Here is a 15,226-nt window from a genome sequence, read left to right on the forward strand (position 1 = left end):
CAACTCCCACGTCTCCTCCTCAACCACACCCATACCTAGCCTCACTGCCTCCGGGAAGTTCCCTGAACTGTGCACTCCCGCAAAATACTCCCTACAAATTCGCCTTCTCCCCATCCTCACTGACCACCTCCACCCCTTTCAAAAGCACAGACATACCACCCTGCGGCCTCATCAACCCAGACATCTGCTTAAACTGCTTCCAAACCTCACTCACACCAGAACCGTAATCCTCTTCCTAAGCACGTAGACGACGTCCCACGTGAAAACGTCACGACGACATAACAAGTCGTTATGCCTGAAGGCATTTCGGAAACTATCGGCAAACTTTAAAACAAACAATGCTAGCGGGTCTCATAGGGACTTTAAATGTGATTGATAATGAAAGCAATACAAGACCTTCGTTTAGCCTTCTCTTGCACACATTGCAAAGGGGTAAATGAACAATCCCTCCCCAGGGAATGCCAAATCGCCCCCCATGCAGGAGAAATAAAGAAGTGTGATGCTGGTAATTCGTATCCATATGAGTCTGTCTGCATAAGACATATACAAGTGGCCCAGTGAGTAGAGCGCTCACTTTGACATTCGTGCAGAGCTTGCTAACGCAGGTTCGAATCCCGGCGGGGCCAAAATCAGCCTTTCATCCTTCCGAGGTCGATAAATGAGCACCACACACCGTGGGTAATAATAAGCAGCGCTCAGATACCGGAGGGTTCGTAGCGCTATATAAATGCCAAATTATTATTATTATTATTATTATTATCCCCATCTGCTGCACATAGCAAATCCTCCAGCCCCCCTCCCTCCCCCTCCAGCGGGGAGGATAACTAACCGTTCACTGTACTGTTCAAGTCCCATTGGGACGGGAGGAACGCACTGTGCCCAGCCCCACGCCATAAAACACATCTCCCACGGGCAAATCGCACATCTGCATGAGAAAAGCCCAAAACGAACTGAATCCACCTGTACTTTGAGTAAATCTCAACCGATGCACATTACAAACCCCAAAATATACAGAAATACCCCCTCCCCAATATTGCTGCACCCCTTTGATGCACATTATATATCCTCAAAAAATACTGAAATAACGAAAAAAACAAAATTGAATCAGTAACGATGCACATTACAAACCACCAAAATACACAGAAATACCCCCTTCCCAATATTGCCGCTCTGCATTAAAGTAACAATCAACAAGAGATAACTTTGACTTACCAGAAACTAAATAACCAACTATAGGAAGTGTTATTCGCAACGGAGGAATCGCAACCCAACGTCTTGTCTTCCCTCTCCTGCAAAACAGATCACGAAATGAACGCTTAAACCCACGTGATGAAGCGGACGTTGAAACACACGTGATGCAGAGCAGCCCACGTGATGAAGTGGAGGCGAGTGTTGGTAGGGTCCATTTCTCAAATGGAACTAGAAAACTACCCTTTACGAAACGCGCATTTCCAGTTTCTAGGCAGCATGAGGTGAGTGCATGCCATCCAGCTCTTTTAGTGAATTTTATATACTTTTCTTTTAGCATCCATCAACTTAGACGTTCTCACCCCTTTGTTGTTATATTGTTACTAGGAGCCGCCCTTTTGCAACCTCTAGGAATGCACGTTGAAGCTATAATTCCTTGTATTGTACTTATCACTTGTTGAAATTAAATATTGTAAGTACGTGATTTTCTAAACATCTGGTTTTGAAATTACACGGGGCAGCCTGTTGGTATTATAGACACAATAGCTGCTCCGAAGATCATTTGCGGTAGGGTTCAGGCTCTGCAGTGCTCGCAGACGAAGTAACTGCTGTGCAGCTACTACACAGACCGTGCTCTGGTGTAAGTTACTACATATATAATAATACCTGCACAGACTAATGCCGCAGACGCAGTAACTGCTGTGCAGCTACTACACACACCCTGCTCTGGTGTGTCTACATATATAAGCCTGCAGAGGCAGTAATTGCTGTGCAGCTAATACACAGACCCTGCTCTGGTGTAAGTGTCTGTCGCAAAGTGTGTAGGGGTGATGGAGTTCTTTCTGTGAATTGTTGTTTGCCGATTCTGTGGCGTAGTAGTTGAGTGTGTCTCCTGTTGTATCTATGTTTGTATCGGTGGGATCTCTTTCACCTAGGTTGTCATGGTGGCTTGATAGCATGGTGGCCTCGTCCGCTAGTTTTGTTGCAAAGTTGGGGTTGTAAGAAAATGGTTTGTAGATCAGTAGGAATACTATGTTGGATTGGTTGTTGAGTTCTATTTTGATTTGGAGGGATTCATAGTCTTCCGCATTGGTTGTGATGATTCGAGATGCTCAGGCGTGTTTTTTGTGTATAATTGCGATTCTACCTCCTCTTCGGTTTTCTCTGTTGGCGTGTATTAATTTATAATTGTTGTGTATTGCTTCGTTCACAATGGCTTAATAGTTATCTGATAGCCAGGTTTCAGTGAGGAAGAGCACGTCTGTGCCTCCTTCGCTTAGGAGGTCATTGATTTCTGTTGAGTGGTTTGCCATGGATCTAATGTTGAGGCTGCAGTGTAGTTTGCTGGATTTACCTTTTGTGTTGTTGTTAGTATTGTTTGTTCTGACCGGTGTGGTGTTGGTTGGGTTTCCGTTCCAGGTGGGTTTTTCCCGTTTGAGTCTTTTGGGTGGGGTGGTTCTTTGTTGGTCAGTCTCTTTGTTGAGTAGACCGATATGGTTTATGGTGGGGTTGGTTCGTTTCCGGGTGGTAAATCGGGTAGCTACCCCACTGTTGTTCCAGCCTTGGTGATATAGGGGGTGTAGAGTGAGTGTGATGGTTTGCAGTTTGTTTGTTCTGGTTTGGGTATTGTCCATGGTGGAGACCGGGTTGTGATGGTTTATTAGTTGTCATCCGTTTGTGTCCTGGTTGGGTCTGTATTCGTGAAGCTTGTTGGCTGTGGGTTCGTTGTTGCTGTACTGTTTTTGTTTACCACGTTATCGTATGTGGACAGGTAGCGAGCATTGCAGTCTCTCTTTGCTCTGTTATTTGTATGTCTCCTTGGGCCATCTCAGAAGTTTGTCGAGTTTTTGGGATTGTGGGATCATGCTGGTCCGTGCCTTCGCAAGTGGTTTGGGATTTTTTATTATTTCTGTTGTCTTTTCTGACTTCTTTGTCTTTCTTGTGACGAGGCATGATGCGTGGGTTGTGTTCCTTAGTGGGCGTCCTCTTTCGATTGGTGTTTTTCATGGTCTTTTGGGTTTAGTCTTTGCTGTTTGTGGTTTCTTGTTGCTTGTATTTGGTAGGTTGTGGGTAGTTGAGACCTCGGTTGATGGGACTTTGTGGTTCCGTTTGTTTATTGCTTCTTTCTTTTTTGGATCCTTTTTCTTTTTTTTTTATCCTGGAGGTACTTTTCGTTATGGTTGTTGACTATTGGATTTTGCGCAAAGCAAACATGAATAATGTGTGAAGGAATGCATGTGAATACTGCCATATATTGGTGCAGTGATGTTGGGGAGAATTCTCATTTCTGTGCTAATTCCCTTCAACCTTCGAGACCCCCAGCTCTTTTGCTGGACTGTAGGACTATTACATTTTAACCCTGGAGTGAGTGAGACCCTTTTCCCACTGCCTCATGTGTTTTGACCTTTGGATTATGTGTGCACTGTTTTGGGAGTCTGACAAACTCCATATGCATCTACTTTTTGTATGGGGACACACAGCACCTTCAGTGCAGTGTCACTGAGAAATCTTTTAGATTTCTCATAAGGTTTAAAATACCTTTTTCTTCTGTAAACTACTGTTCCCAAGAATAGTAAAGTGAAATTGACTTTGCTTACCTTTTCTCTTTGTGGGTCCAGCACACACCATTTTAAGTGGAGTGCTGGGGGGTTACCTAGTAGCTCCTTATCCTACATTCTCATGTAAGATTTGTAAGTTGCCCTCCCTACTTTTAAATGGCTAGTGGCAGTGGTTTAATTTTTCCTACCATTGTGCTTTTCTACAGCAGGCTGAACCCTCAGCTGCAGTATAGCACTCAGGGGTGACCATTTTATAAAACCGGCCCCTGTCTTCTTTTTTTTTACAATTTTCTGTTTGTTAGGTCTTTCTTGGGTTTTACTCTGTGCGTCAAACAGATTGGAGCCCTTTGTTTGTCTTGCCTTTGGCGCACTTCAGCCCTGAGGCCCGCCTCTGTTTCCAGTGTGTCTGGAAGGACAGGATGTGAGTTAGGGTCCCGAAACTCCCCTGTCCTTTTGTCTCTAGGAATGCCTAAATGCAACCGGTCCTGAATGGCTGGCTGGCTGTCCTTTCAGGACAGCGACCCTGATGTGTCATTGACGGCCTAGGCTGTACATGAATGGGAGAAATCTGCGTAAAAGGGGACGGTTTTGGGACTAGAGGCAGAGTCGACCATTGGGAGAAAAACCCGACAAAGAAACCGTGAACAAAGCTTGCTGCATCCTCCTGGACCTTTCAGTTGCCTGGTGAAGCCCTGCTGCTGTGCTGAAACTCCCTTTTCAGCCAGAGAAGCTTCGGAATGGACGACTTCTCCCCCTGGGTTAGTGGGACCAACTAACCCAGAGACAAACTCCACTGGACCATCTTCCCTGTCTGGCTGTACTTCTTCATTGCTGCAAGAACCAAGTGCCTTGGGTCGAGTAATCCGTAGTCGGGTGAAACGTCTGAAATCCGGCTAGAAGCTCCAGGAGTCTCCTAAGCACCCTCCAGAAGCAGGACGACCAGAGCTAGAGTCCCCTCACCAGACCCAAGGAGTGAAGGAAGCCCAACCGGTACCAGAGATCAGCAACAGTGCTGTTTACTAAGCGCTGAAACCGAAAAGAGCCTGTAGCTGCCAATGACCTCCGAAGTACCACCGCAGGAGCCCTACAGATGTCTTCCCTCTTGTCCCCACAACTGAGGCTCAGGAACACAGGGTCTGTAACGCTGTAGCAGGACAGAAGCCAGCTGGACCACTCTTCGAACCAGTGGTACTGTTTAGACTTGGAGTACTTACCTCACTGTCTTGTAGCCTTGCTTTTCTCAGTTGGGAATTGCAGTGGCTTACTTTTAGAGTTGATTCCAACTCTGTTTTCACAGCTTGTGACCCTACAAGTGATTTTCTAACAAACTCTCTAACTTTGTGCAAGCCTTTTGATTCTAAGAAGTATCTCCGCTCCAAAGACTGTTTCATATTGATTTTGGCTGTCCTGGCTCCCTGCAGACTCTTCTAGCCCACTGACTTTGATATGGTTTGTTCCTCATAGGTAGTAACTTGTTTTAGACTGTTACTGCTGGGAAAGGCTTGTCTAGATTTCATTGGAGATTTAGTTGTCCATATACTGAGAACCTGTTTATGTATTTAAAACATTTTTTTTATTACTTGTGTATAATCACATTGTGATTTTTACAAGGAAGAACTATTCGTTGTGATTCTCTATAGGCAGAGCGTTGCATGCGCTTGACGATCGTCGGATCACATATTCAGCGTGAGAGTTGATTTTTTTTTAAAGTGATGTCATATAGTTTTGCTGCAGTATTAGTCCATTTGATGTTTTCTCCGGTCAGTAATCTGTTCCACCAGACATCATCTTCCAAGATCAAGGAGTCCATCCCAAGGGGTGACAAAATAGGCTGCCCTTTCCAGATTCAGTGCTGGGCAGTGCATCAGCAAGTGTCTTAGATTTTCAGACTCGTCTGGTGTAGCACATAATCTGCATTCCTTAGACCCAGACTGAAGTCTGATGGAGAGAATTTTGCGCGTAGGAAGTAGATTCAAGCGTGCTGTTAAAGATCTTCATGAGGCCTTTGTCTGGGAATTTGATACAGTATGGCAATGGAACTTTGAGCTTGTTGAAGCTGGGCGGCAGATGCTTTGTTAATTTGTTTGCCTGGACTTTATCAACTGTGTTGATCCAGTCCTGTAGTTCCATTTTATATTTTATTCTCTGGGGGTTCCTTACAAGGTCATCTTCGGTGCATGCCAATTCTTCTAATTTTGCTTGCTGTTTCTTGGCCCAGGTATTTAGAATATTGGTGTGCCCGAAGGTAAGCTCTATTGCAATGATCTTGTAGATTGAGAGTGTGTCCGGAAGAAGAGTTTTTCTAAAAAGTTGCATAGCACTCTGTTCAATTGTTGATAGTAAAGACAACAGACCCAGGTCACGCCTGATGCTTGCGATTGAGACTGAGTTTGGAAGACCAAGGACTGATCTCCACAGTAGCCCTTCCAATTTAGACCAGATTGTGTCTGGCATGGTAAGTGTTGCTCCCATCCCATAAGTTATGGCTGGAACAACTTTGCCTTTGTAGAATTGGATAACCGGAACCAATGAGAATTTACCATATTGTTTGTCAATTGCTCTCATCTGAGCCGCAAGGTTCCTAGTTTCCCCCACAAAGACTTGTTGGCTCATGTGCTGAGCTATCGATTGTTACGCCCAGGTATTTGAAATGGGTGGCCACTTCGATCTTGGTGTTTTCCAGATACCATCCTCTGTTGCGTCTACTGTTCGAATGACCTTTTTCGAGGATCATGATTTTTGGTTTTTAGTTTGTTAATTTGTAGGTTGTTTGTACCCATGTACTGCACCAGGTTTGTGAGTTGTCGCTGTAAGCCAACTTCCGTCTGGTCTAACAAGATTAGATCATCAGCGTAAAGTAAACGGGACACATTGGTGTTTCCTATTTTTGGAGGGAAAGCTCGAATTGATGGTTCTGTATCCTTGAACTCGCCCAAGAAGCTGATGAAGAGGGCCGGGGCTAACGGGCAGCCCAAGGGCAGCCCTGTTTAACCCCGGGCTCTGATGGAATTTCTTTTGACTACAGGCCTTGGTTGTTCAGTCGCACCCGAAGTTTGGTTGTGGTATGAAGTGCCATAATTGGGTCTAATATTTCGCTCGGGCACTTCCAGTTTTTCATTTTAGACCAAAGAATACACCTGTCCACTCTGTCAAAGGCCTGCGAAAGGTCTATGAAAGCCAGAAACACTGTTGGGGACGCCTGCTTGACTTTAGATTTAGATTCAACATCAGGATGTTTATAGATGTTCCACCGTTTTTTAAGAAGCCCATCTGGAATGGATCATTTGCTGGCGCTGATTTTACCCAGGATTGGAAATGCTTGAGTAGTAGTGTTGCAAAGATTTTTCCAATGATGTCCAATAATGCTATTGGCCAATAGTTCATTGGCTCTTCTCCGTTGCCACGTTTGAACAGTGGGACTATTACTGAATGGGACCAAGAAATCAGGATTGCTTTTGATGAACTGCAGTGCTGGAATAAGATACTGATAAATATTGTCCATTCGTCCAGGTTTTGCTTGTGGTCAATGTTGGAAAGACCATCTGGACCTGGGGCTCTGGAGGATTTTAGACGTTTAATAACGTCCCTGATGTCCTCCTCTGCGGCTAAGTTGATCCACGGGCTGCTGCTCTTGTGTGTTGGTGGTGGAGTCTGAGCTAGGGGGGCTGTGAATAACTTTTCAAAAAAGTTAATCCAGTTTTCTTCAGTGACCGAGTTGGCCAATTGGTTTTCTTGCGTCTTGCCTGTATTCTTGAGTGCCCAAAAGTCACTAGATTTTTTTTGGTGCTTAGTGTTCTCAACATGATCTCTGCGTCATTTTGATACATTGAACATCTATGGTTGTGTAGCCATGATTTGTAGCGGTTTACTTCAAGTTGCCATTTTAGCCAAGAGGGTTCAGAATTCTCGATTTTTGCTTTTCTTTTCGCTTGCCTCAGGCGCTTTCTTCTTTCCACCAGAGTTTGATCATACTCATGATTATGCTATCTACCTGTTGCTTTGCTTCCCTTTGGTTCCACCTTGTATTTTAATAGAAAAGGGAGGTAGTCTGGTTGTTCTATTTCTTTCGGTTTGTTTATGATGTTTCTTTCATATTTGTCTGTGATGGTCCTGATGTTGGCAGCGGTCAGGCGGAGTCTGGTTTGCTGGTTGTTTGACTCCAATGATGGAAGAAATAGTTTGCCCTCTGGATGTGCCGACGTCCACGTCATAGAAAGCAGGTTATGATCGCTTTCTGTGGTCCGGGTTACTTCAAAAGATTCAATAAGTTACAGTAGGCTATGTGATACAAAAAGATAGTCAAGAGTTGCCTTGGAGTATTCACGCTCCCACGTTGGGATGATCTTTTCCCATAGTTTCAGCCATGCCACGTTGTGGAAGTTCTGTTGAGTTCATCAAGGACATCCATGCGGTTCCTCTTTCTTCTGCCTAAAATTAATCATACATTCTCAACGGATCAGTGTTTCCCGGATCACATTTTGCATTCAGATCTCCACAAATGATTATGAGTTGTGTTCTGATCCACTCGTATATTATCAATGGCGTCTGCTACTTGGTTGCAGAAGACTGTAGTTGAAGTTTTCTGGGGATTCTAATAGAGATTTATGATGGCTAATTGGGACGTACGCGATGTTCTAGTCCTTGTGTCCTGGTGTGTCCATGTGGTTAAGACCGCAAGCATCACATATGACTATTAGTTTTTTAGTAACCCTTATACCAGAGCTAAGCCGTGTTGAGAGAAGGAGGCCTGAGGACGGGCGTCTGAATATGCCCCGTGTGGCCGCAGAAAGTTCGATCGTGTATCCATTCAAGGTGGGTTTCTCTATTAGCCAGGTTTCCTGGAGGCATAAAATATCGTGCCCCCCAGGTCCTGGTTGCTTGGGTTGGTAAGGTGCGTGTGGCCTCGAGTGTTCCATGAGGCCATTGACAGAGTATTTGTCACAGTTTCTTCTTGGTCTGGTGGTAGTGGGGCCGAAGTCCAATTCGACACCAATTGTGGTTGCTATCTGCGAGACTTCCCTTTTGCCACTGCCTTTAGCCATTGCCATGGTCCTTTCGGAGATCTGGTTTCTCTCTGCTCATGGGGTTTTGCCCCGGTTCGGGAGATGTGACCATTTGACTTTCCTATTGATGGTACATCGTCTAGCGAACTGGAATGTTGGTCGGATGGTACATGCGAACTGGAATGGTGGTCTGTTTTGTCGGATCCTTGTGTGACAAGCCTTGATGAAGCCTTCACCCGAGTGTCTTTGCTGTTGGAAGAGAAGCGCCTTTCTGAATGAACCATGTAAGGTCTTGGGTGATGGGACGGAATCCTTTCTGCCATGTCTATTATTGAAGAGGTCTTGGGTTTTGGAGATGTAATGGGTTTTATGGGCCCACCTTTCTTCTTGACGTCCTTTTCGTGATTCGGTCTGAGGGTTTCCAAGTTCCGTTAATAAAAAGCCAGCTTGCTTAAGATCGTTGTAGGCTTCCACAGGGATTACTTGCAGGGCCCGAGATTTTATGTGGAGAAATGCTTTAGCTTTTTAATCCCTATGGTAGGGCTCAATCAAGTCTTTTTTAGTCTTGTTTTTAGTGATCTCAAAGACTCAATTTTGTTCAGAGTTTTCAGCACTGTTTTTCTGTTTATTATCATGTAGGCAGATTTGCTTGATACTTGTTCCAGTTTGAAGACTCATGTCCCCCTAGGGGTTTTGTCAGTGCTAATAGAGTGGTCTGTATGCTGTTTTGTCCATTTTTCATCTCGCAGGTTATGTCGCAGCCTTTTGGATGGCACTTCTTCGTAAGTGGAGGGACTGCCTATACGTGGCGATTCTTCTTCATGGATCGATGTCCTCTGGGCGTGTGTTTTTTTCTTGATAATTTTCTGTCACTTTCTGGTGGGTGACCCCTACAAGCAGCTGAGTTTTATTCACAGCTGGGGACACCCGAGTCTCTGAGTGTCGTTGCTGACTGCCATGGTTTTCTTCGGGCTACTCTGAGCCTGGGAGCTGGTAGAAGATTCATCTGAGTGTAAATGTTGCGATAAGTCCATCAGGCTACTTGATGCCTGAAATTCAGCCAGTGATCGAGGTGATTTACTGAGGTCAATAAACACTGGTGCCTCTTCTGGTTTGTTTACTTGCAGTTTTTTTTTAGCAATATTGATTCCTCTTTGTCATCCTGTTTGTTTGGACCTGCAGGCTTTACTTTAGCGGTGGCTGTTTGCTTTGCACCTGCCAGCTGTAAGACTAGGTTTTGTTTCTTTACGTGACTAGACCCTGCATTCTTTTTCGTGGGGCTAGTGGATGTTGTAATGACCTTGCGCTGTTGGTGACTAATTTGTTAAAGATTGGAGCCACGCTGCCTCGGGTAATAGTTTCATCAGTCTGGGAAGCCTTCTCTGATTTCATTGTTTGGACTTGAATAGTTTGGATGGTGTCGCTCTGTTTTAGTTCTAAGCCAGCCAGCTTTGCTTCCCAATTGGCCTGGACGATGCCCTGTTTTCCTTCTGCTGCTGTTATGTACCCCTCCATAAAGATGAGTTTAGACTGGATTGTTGCTATGATCGATGTGTTGTCTTTTGTGGCATCGTTAATAGCTTCATATAATTTACAAAAAGGTGTCAGAGCTATGGTGATAGCTGACATGTTTGTTGTCATGTCAGGTTTCTTTTTGGGCAACCCTTTATGGGGATCACCTGAAAGGTCCCTATATCGTCTGTTTTTCACTGGAGCATCTATTGGGTCCATTGGTGAATCGGGAAAGACAGATGAAGTTTCCACTGGGGGTGCCTTCTGTTGAACTGCCTTTGATCTTGTTGGCGTCAAGGGCTGTTGGTGGTTGCTTGAGCTCACATTGGCTGGATGGAGTCTCAATGATTTGCTGCCTCGGTGGTCTTTGTAAATGGATGTTTGCCCACGTTGGGGGGCTCATTAAATGCCCCGCAATGATCTCTTGACGTTGCTGTTCCACGATTTATTGAATTGGAGTGGCCATTGGTTTGCTGATTTGCTCTCCGGGAGACCGTGTTGCTTCTTCGATAGCTTCAACATTTGTGGTATCAGAAGACAATGTTGACATTTTTGGCTCGATCAACTGATCTTGAGTTTCTGGCTGCATGAGCTTGGGTATCTGTTCAGGACCTGGCGAGACACTTGCTGGCAAGAAGCATGGCGTTGTGTTGGATGGTTGGATAGGAACTGGTGTGGGAGGCGTAATGTTTGAATTGTCTGTTTTTCTTAGCTTTGGTGATGGAAATGTTGGACCTCCAATATGTCCGCGTCTGAGAGTTCAGACTCAACGTTTAGTTTACGTTTACATTGTTGTTTTTAAAGAGGTTGAAGAGAGCACTCGAAATCAATGGGTTTGAGAGGGCTTGTTTCCATGTGTCGTTTTTCTTGCCTGAATTCTGATTGTGTTTTCTGCCGTCTACTGGTATAGAGTTTTTGCCTTTGGTTTTACTGCCAGTGTCTGCTCTTAATAGTTGGTTTTCACTGGCCTTTCCCCCTTTTGTTTTTCCGGTTTTGTTTTTATTATAAGTTATTTTCCTTGGCCATGGAAGGGAGGAATTGTGTCCATTTTGTGGGAAGGTCTCTTGAGCCGGACTTGAAGGGTCACCAGATTCCATGATGACAGCGTTCTTTAGGGGAGCTTGAGGAGGCGGGGTGGCCAATGTAGGGCCAGCGCTGTGCTGTGGTCGTTGATAGGAGGCCATGGACCCCCCCTGCGCTGGTGATTCCGTCGAAGGGGGGCAGGCCGCCAACAGGTAGAGGTTCAGCGTGTATTATAGCCGCTGCATGGATTATTGTTGGGCCGGGCCGTTCTGAACTGTGGCCAGGATCGTGTCGGCTGTTGATGTTATTTATGTTTCCATTTGCAGTGGGTTTCCATACAGTTTCGTGCCTGTGATGCTGGGCTCGCCGGGAGAGGCTGGGCCCGGCAGGCCAAGGGGAGGTTGGACCGGCACACATGCAACAAAGACACAGTGTGGTTACCGAGCGGGGACTGCCTTTTGCGGGCTTTCGCTCATACTTTTATTTACTTGCCCACTTGATGTGGATCACGTGGACATCACAGTGACCAGGGCCGGCCCGATGACTTGCGGGGCCCCAGGCGAAAAGTAAGTGTGGGGCCCCCTCCAATTTTCACGTGTGAAGTTATATTGTAAAAATTCAAAGATTTTAATTTAAAACAATACCATGCAATGCCCGATATAGAATTTACACATCATTTCGCAGGCATTCTGACTTTTCTGTGAATGGAGTACCAATGATACAGTTTTACAGTGGGCTTACCTTCTGAATTAATTGTTGACCATGGACTGCCTTTGATTGCAGGGCCTAATGGTTGGTGCTTAACTGCATGAATGCGGGGTGGTTGGGTGTGAGCACCAGAGAATATGGTTTTCTGCCCATGTGTGTGTGATGTCGCAGGAGACCGGGTCACGTGCAGGGGGCAGGACTGGAAAATAAAGGAATTACCGGAACTGCGTTTCCCGCCGGTCCGGGTGTATGCATCAGACAAGCTGGTTGTGTGTTCTTCTTCATCTGCGCTGTAACTCAATGGCCTGTGCAGGCCTGCGCGCTAAATTGAGTCTCTACACTGTCAGAGCCTCAAACATCACACTGGTGACAAGGACGGCGCTTTCACCACATGCGCCCGTCATCAACCCTCATCACCTCTACAAAAGCTTTGTTCGCTACCGACATACCAGAGTCCGGAGCAACATTATCCAGAGACCGGAACAGCATTATTGTATTCCGGTAAGTGGGACCAGCTCAACACGCCGTATAAACCCCCTCACACTCCGGGTAAAAGTCGGACAAGTTCAGCAGCTCGCTATCATATGCATGTACCACAGAAGGGCCTTCATTCAACGTTCTACACACGCGAACAAGCCCGCAAGCTCTGTTTTCAAGCTCCACAACGTTTTACTGTGCTTTAAACATTCCGTTTTTCATCGCACATGCTAGCATGCAACGTCTCCAAGCTCCAACAACGTTCTACAGGCCCCATGAACATTCCATCATCTTGCATATACTCGGGGAGCAACGTTTCTGAGCTCCTGCAACATTCAAGGAGTCCCATGAACATTCTAGCATCTCGCTTACGCTCGCGAGCAGCCTAGGAAGACACTCTAACACTCTAGGCACAATACTGAACCTAGCCAGAGCACCAAACACGTGGAGGCAACAGTCTAAGGAGGGCATCCAGCCGCATTGACTGGAGAAAGCCAGGTGAGAGGGGCCCACTACTAGCAAAGCCCCCCCCCTCGCCCATGTAAGAGGGCATACTTGCAGTTCTCACCACCTACAACTCGACCAAACGGCACATGCTCACACGTGCGCCAGAAAACCAGATAACTATAACCCGCGCACAGCTGTACACTCACCAAGCAACACCCCGGCACAGCCATGTCAAGCACGAATGCGAACCGAACGAGGGCGGGAACAACCCCCTCAGACAGGAGGAGCATCAACCCCATCCCAGACTGCCCAGACCCGCCACTTACCACCCTCATGGCGCCATTTGACACATTTGCTGCAGGTGCTGCCATCCGCTGGGGCATCTGGCTACAACAATTCGAGTTGCATCTCAAGGCCAGGGAGATCATCACAGACCGAAGAAAGCGCACATTCCTTTTGGTCAACCTTGGGGCAGCAACATTACGCCTCTTCAACACTCTCCCCAACAATGGAGATGTAGAAGACTACGACACCCCCAAAGCTGCACTGACAAACAAGTTTAAGCCAGACCTCAATCCAGACTGAGAGGTTCCATTTTTGTATGGCCAGACAACGCAAGAGTGAGACGGTAGACAATTTCCATGCACTTGTACGGGAAATGGCGGTAAGTTGCTCCCAACGAAGAATTCGCAATCTGGCTCCAAATCATAAACTGGATCTCATCGGAGAAGCTGAGAAGACCCATCCTGTCGGAAAAGAACATTGCGCTATCCCGAATCCTTGAAATGGGACGTCTTTGTGAACTCACAGACGACCAAGAGGCTGTAATCGAGGCTGTGATCCAATGTTTCTACTGCTGGATGAACCCAAGAAAAGCAAAGTCGCTGCCATCAAGAAACGCCAGAGCAAGGGAGTAAAGGCTCAAACCCTTCCCGGCCTTACCTACCCCAAGGTCGAGAGAACTACTGCAAATGGTGTGGTGTCGCTTGGCGCGGAGGAGAAACATGCCCTGCATGGGGTTCAACCTGCCGGAAGTGCAACCGCCTCAACCACTACACAGCGGTCTGCCTGCATCCATCAGGCGGAACAGACCGAGAGCAGATGCCTCAACAACCACAGGAACACTGAAGAAAGTTTGCCCCATGAGAAACCACCCGGCAGCCGAGCAGAAAAGGAAGGGCGAGAGCCGTGGACCACGCGCAAAGATCACCAGACAGCACGGAAAGCGAAGAAAGCAATGATGGCGTCAGACGCGACAAAGAAAGGCGAAAGAAAACTGGCAAGAAGGTACACCGCGTACATCTCATCTCTGCGGTAGAACCACGGAGGTCCAAGCAACGGAAAAGACCCTCCTGTACCGTCATCTCTGACGGAAGCCAATAAAGGTGGTCATCGATACGGGAGCAGCCGTTAACATGATGCCAACGGTCACCTTATACAAGCTCAGTCCGAAGCCGGAGCTCCAAGACAGGAAGGTACGACTCTTTGCCTATGGTTGCAAGAAACCACTGCTGGTGCAAGGATCCTTCCGACCTATCCACCAACAACACAGCCTGCTGAACAAGAATCTGCGTAGTCAATGCTGGCTTTGAGACTCTCCTAAGCTGCAGAACAGCTGAAAAACTGCAGCTGATCCACTTTGCGTCCAGCATCCAACACGCAGAGATCGATGACCTACTCAAAAAACACCACCAAGTGTTCCAGGGCATCTGCTGTCTGAAAGGCAGGTCCATCAAACTACACATTGACCCCACCATTGAGCCCAAAGCTGTACGGCATCGCTGGGTACCCTTTCACATGAGGGAGGCCGTCGGGAAAAAAAAACGTGAGAAACTGGAAAAGGCAGGCATCATAGAAAACTTCAGGGCCGACCCCGTGGGTATACCCCATGCTAGAGGCACAAAAGCCCAAGCAACGAAACGCAGTGAGAATCTGTATCGATATGAGACTCCCGAATGCAGCCATCGGGAGAGAGCGGCACATCACACCAACCATTGATGAACTCATAGTCAACCTAACGGGGGTCAGAATATTCAGTAAGCTAGACCTCAGGTCGGGATACCACCAACTCAGACTAGCGAAGGAGTCGTGATACATCACTACTTTCTCCTCCCACCTTACCCTGAGGAGATACAAACGCTTGAACTTTGGAATATCTTCAGCTGCCATGGTATTTCAACATGAAATCAGGAAGGTCTTGAACGGCCTAGTAGGGACGACAAACCTCAGTGATGACATCATTGTATATGGAACCAGCAGCAAAGAACATCATGAACGCCTAGCGGCAGTACTGCAGCCTCTTGAAGACAC

The 15,226-nt window shown here is 46.6% G+C and overlaps 1 protein-coding gene and 1 long non-coding RNA gene across 5 annotated transcripts in view; one reads left to right on the plus strand and one right to left on the minus strand.

Annotated features, from left to right (window-relative positions):
- The window catches only part of LOC138567501 (uncharacterized), a 30,858-nt gene extending 29,518 nt beyond the window's left edge, over positions 1 to 1,340 (minus strand). Inside the window, exon 1 of the long non-coding RNA XR_011302228.1 lies at positions 1,213 to 1,340. This is a non-coding gene — a long non-coding RNA (uncharacterized lncRNA). The remainder of the gene's footprint in view (positions 1 to 1,212) is intronic.
- A 20-nt stretch (positions 1,341 to 1,360) lies between these two features.
- Positions 1,361 to 15,226, plus strand: part of DHRS7B (dehydrogenase/reductase 7B) — a 461,566-nt gene continuing 447,700 nt past the window's right edge. The window contains exon 1 of one of the 4 annotated variants that reach the window (XM_069645759.1): positions 1,361 to 1,472. In XM_069645759.1, coding sequence (XP_069501860.1) covers positions 1,375 to 1,472 — 98 coding nt within the window. In that variant the 5' untranslated portion in view covers positions 1,361 to 1,374. The remainder of the gene's footprint in view (positions 1,473 to 15,226) is intronic. The other 3 variants (XM_069645761.1, XM_069645758.1, XM_069645760.1) reach the window with 3 other exon arrangements.

The sequence above is a fragment of the Ambystoma mexicanum genome, chromosome 2p, assembly GCF_040938575.1.
Source record: "Ambystoma mexicanum isolate Mex_15411 chromosome 2p, UKY_AmexF1_1, whole genome shotgun sequence".
In the NCBI taxonomy this organism is placed as follows: Eukaryota; Metazoa; Chordata; class Amphibia; order Caudata; family Ambystomatidae; genus Ambystoma; species Ambystoma mexicanum.